Source organism: Schistocerca piceifrons, chromosome 2 (genome assembly GCF_021461385.2).
Source record: "Schistocerca piceifrons isolate TAMUIC-IGC-003096 chromosome 2, iqSchPice1.1, whole genome shotgun sequence".
Classification (NCBI taxonomy): Eukaryota; Metazoa; Arthropoda; class Insecta; order Orthoptera; family Acrididae; genus Schistocerca; species Schistocerca piceifrons.
The window spans coordinates 1,090,993,757-1,091,010,251 of record NC_060139.1 but is presented as its reverse complement, the minus strand read 5'-3'; the positions used below and the strand labels follow the sequence as shown (position 1 = coordinate 1,091,010,251).

The window sequence follows — 16,495 nt, the reverse complement described above, 5'->3', positions numbered from 1 at the left end:
GAATTGATGCTAGTCACGAATGCATTTAAGGCAAGAAATACGCCGTTGTCAACACCTCACTGAGTTTGAATGGGATGGTGTAACAGGGTTAAGAGTAGTCACTGTACATGATTGCTGGCAGCAGTGGCCACGGAAATGTAGGGTCGCAAGAAGTCCGGGCTCCCGACGGCCACGTGCTGCTACCGAGAGAGAAGACCATCGTGCTCGGCGAATAGCTCTGGCACACAGTACTGCATCTGCAGCAGCTAGCTGAGCAGCGGTTGGCACCTCAGCGACACGACGAACTGCTACAAATCGATTTTTCCAAGGACAACTCCGGGACAGACGCCCTGTATCGTCCATTCCATGGCGGAGAGGGTGGAAGTTTCTGATGAAAGCTGGTCCTACCTCGGTGCCAATGATGGCTGCGTGTTCGTTAGATGGAGGCGATTTTAGTGCCTGCAACCAACGTGCCTGCGTGCTAAACGCAATGGATCTACACCTGGAGTTATCGTCTGAGGTGCTATGTCGTGTGACACCACGAGCGTATTTGCAAATTTGTACGTCAGTCTGGTGATTCGAACTGCTGTGCTACCATTCATGAACAGTGTTCCATGGTGTGTTTTCCAGTAGGATAACGCTGGCCTACAAACCGCTGTTGTAACCCAACATGCTCTACAGAATATCGACATGTTCCCTTGTCCTGATCGATCACCAGATCTGTCTCCAATCGAGTACATATGGGACATCGTCGGACTGATACTCCAGCGTCATCCACAAACACCATTAACCGTTCCTGTATTGACCGACCAAGTGCAACAGACATGGAACGCCATCCCACAAACTGAAATCTGGCACCTGTACAACACAATGCTTGCACGCTCGCACATTCAACATTCTGACAGTTACACCTGTTACTATGAACAAGCTTTTCACGTTTGCAATGGCCTATCTAGCCTTAAAATTAACCTGTGATCTTAAGACGTTAATCACCTAAATATTTTACACAAACAGATGTATACTGTGGTGAACTCGACATCAGATACCGGTCGCCTGACGCTGGGGGCCATTATTGTTGTGAACTGAGAATTCTTCTCTCTGTTGTGACATGAAATGATGAGCAGATGAGAGCAGATGACTACTGAGACTGTCCCACTTTGGGCGCCAAAAATCTAGTGAACTTGTGAAATTATTTGCTGATACCATGAACATTACCAATGTAGTGAACTGTGAATTTCTTCTCAACGCTGTCAGACTTGAAATGACGAGCAGATGACTTGTGCGATTGCTCCACATTAGGAGTCAACAATTAATTGATATCAATGATTAAATGAAATCAAACATAAAGGGTACAAAATTAAGGGCTTCATGTATGAATGTAAAAGATTGCTTATATGAACAAAACATGAAAGAAATGTATTTTTTAGGTTAGCGGGTCCCAGGGAACCACAGAAGAGGCGTCCGTCAGAAAGTGGGCAGGTAAAACACAGTAAAGTAGTTGTAGAAACGAATGGTATTGTAGTTGTAAATTGTCGTAGCTGTGTTGGGAAAGAACCAGAGCTCCAAGCCCTAATAGAAAGCACTGAAGCTCAAATAACTGTAGGAACAGAGAGCTGGCTAAACCGGAAATAAGTTCAGCCGAAACGGTCTAACAGTGTTAAGAAAGGATAGATTAAATACAGTTGGTGGTGGAGTATTTATTGCTGTCAGAGGTAGTTTGACTTGTAGCGAAATTGAAGTAGATAGTTTATATGACATAGTATGGGTAGAGGTTATACCTGACAATCGGAGTAAACTATTAATTGGATCGTTTTACCGACCCCCCGACTCAGAAGATATGGTTGCTGAACAGTTCAAAGAAAACTTGAGTCTCATTTCAAATAAGTACCTCGCTCATACAATTATAGTCGGCGGTGACTTCAATCTACCCACGACATGCTGGAAAAATTATACGTTTAAAGCCGGCGGCAGGCATAATACGTCCTCCGAAATTGTACTGAATGCTTTCTCAGAAAATTATTTTGAACAATTAGTTCATGAGACCACTCGAGGCGTAAATGGTTGCGAAAGTATACTTGACCTTTTAGCAACAAATAATCCTGGACAGATACTGAGTGTTGTGATGAATACAGGGATTAGCGGCCACAAGGCAGTTGCTGCTAGGCTGAATACCGTAACACCTACAGCCATCAAAAAGAAACGCAACGTATATCTATTTAAGAAAGCTGATAAAAATGCTCTTAACGCCTTTTTAAGAGACAGTCTTCAGTCCTTCCGATCTGATCCTGTAGGTGTAGAAAAGTTGTGGAATGTTTTCAAAGAGATAGTATGAACAGCAATTGAGAGATATACACCACATAAATTAATAAGTGATTGTACTCATCCACCATGGTACACAAAAGGAGTCAGATCGTTGTTGCAGAATCAGGGAAGAAAGCATGCCAAACTCAAAAAAACGCAAATTCCCCAACATTGGCAAAGTTTTACAGATGTTCGAAATATGACGCGTACTTAAATGCGAGATGCTTTTAATAATTTCGTCAACGAAATTCTGTCTCGAAACCTGGCAGAAAACCCAAAGAGATTCTGGCCATACATAAAGCACACCAGTGGCAAGACGCAGTCAATACCTTCACTGCGCGATAACAACGGTGAAGTCACTGATGACAGTGCCACTGAAGCAGAGGTATTAAACATGGTTTTCCGAAACTCCTTCACCAAAGAAAACGAAGTAAATATTCCTGAATTCCAATCAAGAACAACTGCCAGGAAGAGAAACATAGAAGTAGATAACCTCAACAAAGCAGCTTAAATCACTTAATAAAATAGCTCCATATTCAACAATTATATACAACCACTCGCTCACAGAAAGATCCGTACCTAAAGACTGGAAAATTGCTCAAGTCACACCAATACCCAAAATGGGAAGTAGGATAATCCGCTGAATTACAGGCCTAGATCACTAACGTCGATCTGCAGTAGGGTTTTAGAACATACTGTATTCGAACATTATGAAGTACTTCGAAGAAAACAATTTATTGACATATAGTCAGCACGGATTCAGAAAATGTCGTTCTTGTGAAACACAACTACCTCTTTATACTCATGAAGTAATGAGTGCTATCTATAGAGGATGTCAAATTGATTCCATATTTTTAGAATTGCAGAAGGCTTTCGACACCGTACCTCACAAGCGTCTTCTAATCAAACTGCTTGCCTACGGAGTATCGCCTCAATTGTGCGACTGAATTCGTGATTTCCTGTCAGAAAGGTCACAGTTCATAGTAATAGACGGAAAATCATCGAGTAAAACAGAAGTAATATCCGGCGTTCCCCAAGGAGGTGTTATAGGCCCTCTATTGTTCCTGATCTATATTAATGGCATAGGACACAATATGAGTAGCTGTCTTAAATTGTTTGCAGATGATGCTGTTATTGTAAAGTCATCAGATGATCAAAACGACTTGCAAAATGATTTAGATATGATATCTGTATTGTGCGATAAGTGGCAATTGACCCTGAATAAAGAAAAGTGTGAAGTTATTCACATGAGTACTAAAAGAAATCAGCTAAATTTCGATTAGGCGGTAAGTCACACAAATCTGAGGGCTGTGAATTCATCTAAATACTTAGGGATTGCAATTACAAATAACCTAAATTGGAACGATCACATAGATAATACACTCCTGGAAATGGCAAAAAGAACACATTGACACCGGTGTGTCAGACCCACCATACTTGCTCCGGACACTGCGAGAGGGCTGTACAAGCAATGATCACACGCACGGCACAGCGGACACACCAGGAACCGCGGTGTTGGCCGTCGAATGGCGCTAGCTGCGCAGCATTTGTGCACCGCCGCCGTCAGTGTCAGCCAGTTTGCCGTGGCATACGGAGCTCCATCGCAGTCTTTAACACTGGTAGCATGCCGCGACAGCGTGGACGTGAACCGTATGTGCAGTTGACGGACATTGAGCGAGGGCGTATAGTGGGCATGCGGGAGGCCGGGTGGACGTACCGCCGAATTGCTCAACACGTGGGGCGTGAGGTCTCCACAGTACATCTATGTTGTCGCCAGTGGTCGGCGGAAGGTGCACGTGCCCGTCGACCTGGGACCGGACCGCAACGACGCACGGATGCACGCCAAGACCGTAGGATCCTACGCAGTGCCGTAGGGGACCGCACCGCCACTTCCCAGCAAATTAGGGACACTGTTGCTCCTGGGGTATCGGCGAGGACCATTCGCAACCGTCTCCATGAAGCTGGGCTACGGTCCCGCACACCGTTAGGCCGTCTTCCGCTCACGCCCCAACATCGTGCAGCCCGCCTCCAGTGGTGTCGCGACAGGCGTGAATGGAGGGACGAATGGAGACGTGTCGTCTTCAGCGATGAGAGTCGCTTCTGCCTTGGTGCCAATGATGGTCGTATGCGTGTTTGGCGCCGTGCAGGTGAGCGCCACAATCAGGACTGCATACGACCGAGGCACACGGGGCCAACACCCGGCATCATGGTGTGGGGAGCGATCTCCTACACTGGCCGTACACCACTGGTGATCGTCGAGGGGACACTGAATAGTGCACGGTACATCCAAACCGTCATCGAACCCATCGTTCTACCATTCCTAGACCGGCAAGGGAACTTGCTGTTCCAACAGGACAATGCACGTCCACATGTATCCCGTGCCACCCAACGTGCTCTAGAAGGTGTAAGTCAACTACCCTGGCCAGCAAGATCTCCGGATCTGTCCCCCATTGAGCATGTTTGGGACTGGATGAAGCGTCGTCTCACGCGGTCTGCACGTCCAGCACGAACGCTGGTTCAACTGAGGCGCCAGGTGGAAATGGCATGGCAAGCCGTTCCACAGGACTACATCCAGCATCTCTACGATCGTCTCCATGGGAGAATAGCAGCCTGCATTGCTGCGAAAGGTGGATATACACTGTACTAGTGCCGACATTGTGCATGCTCTGTTGCCTGTGTCTATGTGCCTGTGGTTCTGTCAGTGTGATCATGTGATGTATCTGACCCCAGGAATGTGTCAATAAAGTTTCCCCTTCCTGGGACAATGAATTCACGGTGTTCTTATTTCAATTTCCAGGAGTGTATTGTGGAGAGAGCAAACCAAAGACTGCCATTCATTGGCAGAAGACTCAGAAGGTGCAACAGGTCTGCTAAAGAGACTGCTAACACCACGCTTGTCCGCCCTATTCTGGAGTATTGCTGTGCGGTGTGGGATCCGCATCGGGTGGGACTGACGGATGACATGGATAAAGTACAAAGAAGGGCAGCTCGTTTTGTATTATCGCGAAATAGGGGAGATAGTGTTACAGACATGATACGTGAATTGGAGTGGCAATCACTAAAACAAAGGCGTGTTTCGTTGCAACGGGAACTTCTCATGAAATTTCAAACACCAGTTTTCTCCTCCGATTGCGAAAACATTCTGTTGGCACACACCTACATAAGGAGAAATGATCATCACGATAAAATAAGATGAATCAGGCCTCACACAGAAAAATTTAAGTGCTCGTTTTTCCCGCGTGCCGTTCGAGAGTGGAACGGTAGAGAGACAGCTTGAAGGTGGTTCATTGAACCCTCTGCCAGGCACTTTATTGTGAATAGCAGAGTAATCACGTAGATGTAGATGTATTTATTTTCGTGCTGTTTACACAAAGCAAAATAAAATTACAAATGTCAGGGCCGATTTGACTGTGTGTGAACAGGACTCAGTTATTAAGGGGAAGAAGGAGGGAACGAATCGTTTCACCATTCTTCGTTATCGTTCGTCTTATACTGCTGCCGGCGGCAGGCGCTGCGTCAGTACGGCGCGTCGTATCGGAGCTGTGCTGCACGGGTCGGCTGCCCTAATCAGCAATCGCGGTTTTGTGACGGGTCCCAGGTACGATTTCAGCGTTGTCTGCCCGTTGTCGGTTGCGCGGCCGCATCTATGCTATCACGGCGTCGGAAGGCAGATGTTGGCGATGGGTGGAAGAGCGCCCATGGCCTCTCGCTTCCGCAGTGTCTCCACGACGCACTCCCGCTTCCCCTCCCTCTCTCAGCTCAACTCCTCTTCGACATATTCTTTCTTTCGGCGTTGTCATTGGCGGACGAAATTTTCAACACAGCCCAATGGCAGATCGCCGTTTCATCGGCACGCCTCTCCGTGCAGGGTGGAAATTTTCTATCGGGCGTGGGCTGGCGTATGGCTTGTGAATCGGTACCTTTCTCACGATTTCACATTCTTTTCTTCATACCGAGGCTGTTGGGGGAGCAGCTACACAACACTTCTTTATAACCGGTCTCTCTGCATGAGCCCTGGACACTCATGTTTGAGCTCCGTCTCAAAATCTGCTGGCGTCCGTCACTAACAAGGAATGTCCTTACTGTCGAGCAAACATCTTCTTAGGAATGCTGGCTTTCGCGCACACATGCTCGGCGTTCCGTCCTGATGGCTGCAGGTGCCCACCAGCTCTCGGCACGCTCCTCGCTCTCACACGCCCCCCCCCCCCCCCCCCCCCCCCCCCACCATCGTGGCGTGGCGAGGACGTCGGCCCGGCCTCCCGCTGTGTGCCTGCAGAATGGCGGCAGTGACCCTCTTCTCGGGGTCTCGCCCCAGGGAGTCCGGCCCCTCCCTCCTCCACGGCCGCTCGTGGCGACTTGGCGAAAGTGGCTGCAGTCGGACGTATTACGATACCCAAAATTTCTTTTTCTTCTTCGCGGATGGATCACTTCGGACCACGCGTAATCAACATTTGTTGGCCTTCCTTTTCGCCCAGTATTCCTTCATAAACAATGAATGGCCTAGCTTTCGTTGCGTAGACCACGTATGTCGGTTAGTTTTTCTCACTTCCTCAAAACCCCCTGTGTTTGTGATTTTTCTGATTGTATTTCTATCCTGTAGATTTGGAGACCCTAATTCTCTCAGGTCTTTTTCCGTCTGTTTGTACCAGTTCGGTCTTGTAGTTTTGTTCTTTCTAAATGCCCCATGAATTGGATTCTTCTCATGCGCATTGTGTCTGTTATTTTGGAGATATTTTTATATATTTCTGCATTGGGTTTTGGATAATGCACATCATTTTTAGTTCTTGGTCCTAAGATTTTCCTCATTATTTTACGTTCTTTCACTTCTAATTCCTCTTTTAGTGTTGAATTTATTTATTTATTTAGCGTATGGCTCATAACATCACAGTAAAAATTACAGAAACAACACGATTTAAGAAAAAATCACATATGTATAAAACAGTTTGTATATAAGAACACCGCCAATTGTAAATTTACACTCACAGAAGAGCAATTACAAGCAGACGTCCAGCTTAGATAATAAATAGTCGATTGCCTCTTGGGTCGCCATTAGGAAATCCCGTGGGTCACCCTCGTATGCCCTTAGTGGGCATTCCTGAACGATGTGTTTGACCGTCTGTCTCTCAGCGCCACAGTCGCAAGCGGCCGAAGGAAGTTTACCCCATCTGTGTAAGGAGTCGGCGCTTCTCCCACAGTTGGTTCTGATGCGATTAAGAGTTGACCAAACTGTGCGAGGGCAATCAAATCCTTTTGGTTTACTAAAGATGCATGGCATATTGTGGCAGTTCACTGCTGTTCTGCTCTCCCATTCCTCTTTCCATCGGTCATTTATTTTAAAGTTTGTTTGCGCAGAGCCTGTGCGGTCTTTAGTGGAGGATGCCTAGACCGGAGTCGGTTTCCTTGGATGTCGTGAGTATCTTCATGGATTTTTAATTGAAGGTTGGTCATGATTTTTTGAAATTCTCTAACCAGAGCGTGTTCACGGCGCAGGTTAGGAGGGGCTATGTTACTGAGAACGGGCAGCCACACTGTAGGAGTTGGCCTGATTGTGCCTGATATAATACGCATTGTTGCATTAAGTTGGCTATCTACCATGTGTGTGTGTTTGCTGTTGAGCCACACTGGGGCACAGTATTCTGCGACTGGATACACCAAGCCAAGTGCGGATGTTCTTAAGGCAGATGCTGTGGAGCCCCAAGTGGTGCCACAGAGCTTCTGCAATATGTTGTTGCGTGTTTTAAGTTTCGCTGCAGTTTTTGTCAGGTGTTCTTTGAATGTTAGTGTCCTATCTAGGGTAACCCCAAGGTACTTTGGGTGTTTGTTGTGATTTAGTAATTTCCCGTCTAGATAGACTTGTAGTTCTCTGTTGGCCATTTTGTTGTTCAAGTGGAAGGCAGATACTTCCGTCTTTGTAGCACTAGGTTGTAGCCTCCATTTTCTAAAGTACTCGCTGAGAATCCCTAGGTCACTCGTAAAGATGTCTTCGGCAGTTTCTATATTTCTGTGGGCTGTAGCTAGAGCCCAGTCGTCAGCATAACCAAATTTGCGCGATCTCGTTGCAGGCATGTCAGCGATGTAAAGGCTGAAAAGAAGGGGCGCAAGGACAGAGCCTTGTGGGAGTCCATTATTGAGTTTCATCTGTTTACTTCTCTCATTCCCCATTATTACTTGGAAGGTTCTATTTGACAACATATCATCAATGAGGTTGGTTATCTTCTTGCATGGGACGGCACAGATTAATTTGTACATGAGCCCCTGTTTCCAAACTGTATCATAGGCTGCTGTTAGGTCTATGAATGCTGCAGCTACTTTATGTTTCTTCTGGAACCCCGCCTCTATATATGTTGTCAGTGATAGGACTTGATCTGTACAGCAGCGATATGGACGGAATCCTGCTTGTTCGGTAGGGATTTTTTTGAGTATAGTCTGGCCTGTTCTGTTGAGGAGCAGTCTTTCTAGTAATTTATAGACCATACTGAGAAGGGAAATGGGGCGGTAACTCTCTGGTCTATCGCCAGGTTTACTAGGTTTCAGGACTGCGATGATCTTTGCTCGTTTAAGTGAGGGAGGAATGTTGCCCACTTGGAGAATGTCCGTAAAGAACTTAGCCAGTCATTGTTTTGTGTAGGCTCCGACATGTATGAGGAACTCAGGGTGGATACCATCAAAACCCGGAGCTTTGCCTGATTTAACCTTCTTCAGGGCATTGGTAACCTCCTCGATGCGAATATCTGATGAATATTCTGAGTCCATTGCAAGGGTCCTTTTTAATGTTTTTAAGTCTTTCTTCACTTTTGTTGTGTGCTTTCTATTTCGTGGGGCTCTAGACACAGAAACTATGCGGGATGCAACCTTGTTGGGAGATATTTCGTCCTTTCTATGTTCAGGTGGATTTGCGCCTCCAAGTTTACGCAGTAGGGACCAGGCTTGTCGGCTTGACTTTGAAAAGTCTAGATTTTCAACAGTATTCTCCCATTTTTGCCGTCTAATAAAGTCGATGTTATGTAATAGTTCATCCGCTATTTCCCGGTCCCCATTCTTGAGGAACTCCGCATACAGGTCATCGCATATCCCTGTCCAACCGGGAATGTATTTTTTGCGGGACCCTCTTGGGATCGCTGTTTTCGCAGAGCTAATGACCGCTCCCACAAACCTCTCATAGCTCTTGCTGGTTGGAGGGATCCAGCTCAAGGTATAATCAAGTTGTACAGAGAATTTTGTCCAGTCAGCTTTTGTAAAATTCCACCTTGGTCGAGGGTAAGACCTTATTATCGGGATGGATACACCGATATTAATAAGCACAGGGCGGTGCTGGCTATGAGGGAAGTCCGTCAGGACCCTTCTAGAGGCTGTCAGTGGTTTATCGTTTGTATCCCTCGAAACAAAGCACAGATCCGGGTTATAGTCGCAGTTCTATGCGGCTGATCTGAATGTCCCTCGGTCCTTGGCATCAAAGACCAGATATGTATTTTGTTCCTCGGACCAATCGACCAGCATGTCTCCATTGCTATCATTCGTACTATATTTCCACATTTCGTGGTGACTATTATAGTCCCCAATGTATACGCTTGGGTGTGGGTGGATCTTTATCACTTCAGGTGGCCATGTAGTAGCAGGAGGTTTATAGATATTAGTTACTGTAACTTCTCCTGTTTTGATGACAACTTCATGGATATCATTTGCAATGGAGGCTTCAACTGGAAAGGCATCCTCTATGTCCCCACGCACATATGTCGCAACGACATAGTGTTTGTCATACGTGGCTCCAAGAAGATCATATCCCAGAATCCTTCCTCTAGCTTCAAGTTGGACTCTATTTTCAGCATGAGTTTCCTGTATGGCTACCAGGTCAATGTCGTTATCGTGTAAAATTCTCTGCAATACTTGACATTTTGCTCTGCTTATGCCCTCAATGTTGAAATGGCAGATTCGGATGCATGGTCCGAGATCCTTTGTCAGTTGGTCCCTAAAAGGACCGTTGTATGTATCTTGCATAGCGCTTTGTCTGTCGTTCTGTTTCACTGTGATGTGGGGCAGGAATTCTTCGTTCGGTCTGCCGCCAGTTGTGTTAGTTCATTTAGCGTTAGCCAGGGTGCACCACGTGGAGGCGAACTAACTTTACACCCCTCTGTGTTGAAGGTTTAGTGTCTCAGATGCTTAGACAGCTGTTGTGTAGTATCGTATTTTGCAGATCCATGAGAGACTCTTTTTGTTGTAAATGTTTTTTGTTAATTGAAACGCCGTCTCCATATTCTGGACTCTTGATCTGACAGATTTCTTTTCATTACAATTTTCTGCAATCTATTCACCTAAATATTTGAATTCTTTTACTCGAGAGATGTAGTTATTACCAATTTTGAGATCAGAAGGTGCATCTTTGATGTCAGTCATAAATTTTGTTTCTTCAAATGAAATTTGTAATCCTATTTTTGCTGCCTGCTCTTGTAATAATTCTAGCTGTTTCTGTGCATGGCTAATGTCTTGTGCGATCAGTACGACGTCATCAGCAAATGCTAAACAGTCTAATTCTATGCCCTTACGTCTTGGTCCCAGTCTGTTGCGGGTGCACCTGCTTCACTCCATTCTCTAACAACTTTTCCAAGAGCACAACTTCATTACTATATATTAATTATTTTTTAGTGTTTCGATTTTTTCCGTTAGTGGCTGTGGACGTACCATTATCATATATAACTCAAATATGAGATAAACTTCTGAAAGAAAATTTTATTTCTTAGGTACTCCATGCACGTAACTGTTGCAATTGGCTGTGAAAAAAATAATATACTACATGGAAGGCCGCGGCGTACTAATGATGAAATATCTGTCCTCACTTCACTGTACGGCCTTGTCATAAAATCTGAAAAACTATTACCAGCACAAAATGTGTTGTCAGCTTGGCTATTAATTATTTTATGATAATAAGTGCAAAATTACGGCGCATGTTTCATTACGTTAACACACGTCGCATATGTATTAGAATTGTGATTATATTTGCCCAGTTGCTGAAAACCATCGGAATTCTGTGATTAATTATTGCTGTTCAGTGCATTGCAGCGGCAGGTATCATTATTTCAGATCTTCGTTGATGAGCTAACGTTTGAGGCTGCTAGCTGAAGTGGGAACTAAGAATCCTATAAGATTTGTAAGCAACAAATACTGTATACGTTTTTCTGATAAGTCGCGGAAAGGTTTTGTTTCATAATCAGTTACGACAAACTGTCATTTACATGCACATATACTTGGCTACACTATGGTTCACATTTCATTATTTAACGGACAGTTTGCAGAGAAACCTTCAGACCATTTCTCTACCGTTCCACTCTACAACAATACTTGGGAAAAATAAACACCTAACTCTTTCCGTATGAGATCTGATTTCCGTTATCTTATCAAGATGGTCTTTCTCCCTATGCGAGAGGGAGCCAACAAAACATTTTGACATCCGGAGGAGGAAGCTGATGACTGAAATTTCGTCAAAAGGTGTCACCGCAACGACAAAGACCTTTATCTTAATGATTGCCGCTTCAGCTTGCTTACCATTCTGTAATGGTTTCTCCCTTATTTCGCGATAACACAAAACGGACTGGCCTTCTTTAAGCTTTTATCCTATCTTGTAAGGATGCCATATAGGGCAGAAACGCTGCGGAAGATGACGAACGTAGTGTGTGCGATCTCTTCAGTAAAGCTGTCACATCTTCTAATCGTTCAGCCAGTAAAACGCACTCTTTGATTTACCTTCGCTAAAACATTTATTTTTTTGTGATAGTCCCAGCTGAAGTTGTCCGTTATTTGAATCCCTATATATTGAGCTGAATCGACAACCGTTAAATTTGTGTGATTTATCCCGTAAGTGCAATTGAGTGTGATTTTTCTAGTACTCATGTGGAGGACATCACATTTTTGATTGTTGAGGGTCAGTTGCTGCTTTTCGCAGCAACTAATTATCGTGTAAATTACTATTTAATTAATTTTGATCTGCTGATAATTATTATCTATGCCTGTTTCTTCACTTATTTATACTTCTCATGTTTGAGTTCTCAGCGGCCTGCGTTAAACGAATTCAGGGTATTATGAAATACCATTCACTTTTGTTAAAAACTTGAATACAATAATAAGAGGGTTGGAACTTAAACAGTGTCAACTATGTATTCACAACTGATACAAAATAGTTACATGTTTGCACCTGTTACTGTCCTTCAAAGTAGTCACCAGCTTTGTGAAGAACCCGTTACCAGCGATGTGGAAAGCGTAGTATACCGTTAGCAGAGACTGTTCTGTTGATGGTGCGAATGGAGCGGTCTACTGCGTGTCGAATCTCTGGAACAGTTGTGAAGCGAATGCCACGAAGTGGTTCCTTCATCTTCGGAATCAAATCAAAGTCACAATCGACCGAACAGAGCTGTCACAGCTTGTGCTCTATGCGCCCGCGCATTGTCTTCGAAAATGATGGGTGGGTCTGCGCAGAAAGTGTCGCCGCTTCTTTCGAAAAGCTGGTCGCAGGTGATGCTCCAAAAACGAGCAGTAGTACTGTATATTGACGCTCTGCCGTGGAGGAACGTAATGCGTTACGATAACACCATCGTAGTCGTACACGAGGATCAGCATAACTTTCACCATAGTGAGGCTCTGACGCACTTTCGACTTTCGCGGCGACCCAAAATGACGCCATTCGTTGGACTGGCGTTTCAGTTTTGGCTTCGTGTCATTCGGTTTAGAACTCTTCCAGCAGACCGCTCCATTCGCACCATCAACGGAACAGGCTCTGCTAACGGTATACTACGTCTTCCACATCTCTGGCAAGACGTTCTACACAACGCTTGTGACTACTTTGAACATGAACAGGTGCAAACAGGTAGGGGGTGGGGGGCTTGCGGGCAAACATGTAACTCTTTTGTATCGGTTGTGAATAAACAGTTGCCACCACTTAAGTCCCAACCCTCGTATTATTGTGGAACATCAATACCGTGTATTCAAGTTTTTAATATGCCCATGTTCCTCCAAATACCGACGGAATACTCCATAAGTATCCGCACATATTTACTTTTGTAGCTGTATCCCCAAACTGATCTCATTCTTAGCTCTCACACATACTTGGCAGTAGGTGTCTGTATTTCTCTAAATATAATTTAAATAACTTATCATCGGAAAAAGAGTTTAAAAAGAAGTTGCACTTGGAAACTAATGTAGAAGAGTCGGGAAAAATGGAATATGATTGTAAAACTGCAGATAACCATATACAAGCATACGGAGTATGACTCAGGTGTGGAGTGGCTAGGAGACTTCTTAAATAACGAAACTCAATGTGTTATCCCCGAGCCGGCATTTGTGGCCGAGCTGTTCTAGGCGCTACAGTCTGGAACTGCGCGACCGCTACGGTCGCAGGTTTGAATCCTGCCTCGGGCGTGGATGTGTGTGACGTCCTTAGATTAGTTAGGTTTAAGTAGTTCTAAGTTCTTGGGGACTGATGACCTCAGATGTTAAGTCCCATAGAGCTCAGAACCGTTTGAACCATTTGTTATCCACGACGGCGAGTGTTCATCAGAGACAAGGGTATCGGCAGGATTGCCCCAGGAAGTGTGATAAGACCGCTATTACTCTCCATACACGCAAATGATACGGCGTATGTGGTAGGCAGCAGTTTGCAGGCGTTTGTTGATGATGCATGCTGCGGTGTATGGGAAGGTGTCGTCGCTGAGTGACTGTAGATACGTATAAGACGAAGTGGACAAAGTTTCTGGTTGGTGTGATGAGTGACAGTAAGCTCTAAATGTAGAAAAATGTGAGTTAAGGCAGGTAATTAGGAAAAACAAACCCATAACGTTCGAATGCAGTATTAGCAGTGTGGTGCTTGACTCACGTCTGTTAGATATCTGTGCGTAATGTTGCAATGCAGTATGAAGTGGAATGAGCACCTAAAGGACTGTACTGGGGAAGACGAACGGTCGACTTCAGTTTACTGGCAGAATCTTGGGAAAGCGTGGTTCATCGGTAAATGTGACCGCGTACAGGGCCCTAGTGCGACCCTTTGTTGAGTACTGTTGGCGTGTTTGGGATCCGCACCACCTCAGATTAAAGGAAGACACTGAGGCAGTTCAGATGCGACGTGCTAGATCTGTTACCGGTAGGTTCGAACAACAGACAAGTATTATGGAGATGCTTCGGAAACTAAGAATCACAATCACTGGAGGGAAGGCGAAAGTCTTTTCGAGGAGCCCCACTGAGAAAATTTAGAGATCTGGCATTTGAGGCTGATTGCAAAACTGTTCTTCTGCCGCCAAAGCACGTTTCGCGTACAGATCATGGAGACAAGATTAGAGAGATTACGGCTCGTACGGAGGCATATAAAGTCGTTTCTCCCTCGATCTACACGCGTGTGGAAAAGAGAAAGAAATGACGGGTAGTGGTACAAATGGTTCAAATGGCTCTGAGCACTATGGGACTTAATATCTGAGGTCATCAGTCCCCTAGAACGTAGAACTACTTTAACCTAACTAACCTAAGGACATCACACACATTCACGCCCGAGGCAGGATTCGAACCTGCGAGCGTAGCGGTTGCGCGGTGCCAGAATGCACCGCCTAGAACCGCTCGGCCACACCGGCCGGCAGTAGTGGTGCAGCGTGCCCTCGGCAACGCACCATACGATGGCTTAACTAGCATGTGTATAGATGTATACATAAATTTGGCAAAAAAGTATACCTTATTTACATAAAATACATTCTACGGGCCTGGGTTCGATTTCCGGCTGGGTCGGAGATGTTTCTCCGCTCAGGGACTGGGTATTGAGTTGCCTTCATCATCATTTCATCCCCATCCGGCGCGCAGGTCGCCCCATGTGGCGTCGAATGTAATAAGACCTGCACCAAGGCGGCCGGACCTGCCCAGCAAGGGATCTCCCGCCCACTGACGCCAAACGCTCATTTCATTTCCATAACAAAACCTTACGTTTATTAACTTCAAGACAAAATTCTGAAGCGTTACGGGTGATCCGATTTGTATTTACTTATTTGTATAAATCACAAATCTAATCTTCGTTTCAGCATCTGCACGATGTAGGAGTGTCTTATGATATACCTAGTATGACGTATTGCCCGACATGCCATCTTGGAGTTCGCAACCATACCGTCAGAGCTGATTGTATCCATACCCAAAAAGGGAGCAGTACATAACGATTTACTGCTAATTTACTTAATAAGTAGCACAGTTTTAGTCGTTAATCTTCATTTTCAGTAATTATTACATGTTTGTGAAACGTTACTTCCAAAAATTTTGTCGAACTACGAAAACAGTTTTTCTGCGACGAAACACACACGATAACTGGAGACGAAGTGGGCTCGTTGCAGAGCATCACGAGAACGTTATGCTCGGGGGAATAACTCGACCAGTGAGAAATCACGGTTGTCCATATCGCCAGACTGTTTCATTACACCCGAAGTTCATCCACATTTCACAAAGTACGACTTGGCTATAATTTTTTTCTTCTTTGTATCCCTACTCTTGATATTTACTGGCTGCTCTTTGTTAGAGGCCATTTTGTCCGACAACGTGAGCCACAGATTCTTTGACTGTTTCTACTAGTCTGCCTTTAAGTACACTTTACACAAGAGCGTAAAATCCATTATCTATTTGACTTAGACGAAGGTGACTGCCGAGGGGTACGAATTTAGTTGCCAGCACGGACTGACGGAGTGCCAGGGGAACAAGATACACTCGTGTGCCGTGGAGCTGCTGGACGACCCGACGTCGCAGCTGCAGTACGTGGCCTGCACGATGCGCGGGGAGGACGATCCAGTGGAGAGCGGCAGCGAGGTGAGTCAAGTCAGCGGTCGTACAGCTGCACCATCTGCTTCGAAAAATTCTGTAAAATGTTCTGTGAAATGATTGGAAGTAAGGAAAAAAGTAGGTTACAGACCCACTTGATGTGAATGTTCTTTTTTCAATTTTTTTCTTATTTTCTTAAGCTCTTCAGTCCATGTGATAAAATAAGTATAGTGAAATGTCTTCATCGTTGTTACACATATTTATATTCTAAATCACATTGTCTTAATTTTTTATCTATTCTAAAATGTTTAAGCTACAGATATGTTTAAAAAGCAGTTCTTTTTAAGTACACAAAAATACATATTTCATATCTTGTCCACGGTTTTTGTACCTTCTCAGGTACATTTAGAGGTATTTTTCGCCATTCTGCTGTCATGTTTAAAAATCGTATAAG

General features: G+C 44.9%; 1 protein-coding gene across 1 annotated transcript in view; it reads left to right on the top strand.

Moving 5' to 3' along the window:
* Positions 1-16,495, top strand: part of LOC124777327 (gamma-interferon-inducible lysosomal thiol reductase-like) — a 123,304-nt gene that overhangs the window by 45,965 nt on the left and 60,844 nt on the right. Inside the window, exon 3 of the mRNA XM_047252686.1 lies at positions 15,916-16,089. Within this exon, the coding sequence (XP_047108642.1) occupies positions 15,916-16,089 (174 nt within the window). The remainder of the gene's footprint in view (positions 1-15,915; positions 16,090-16,495) is intronic.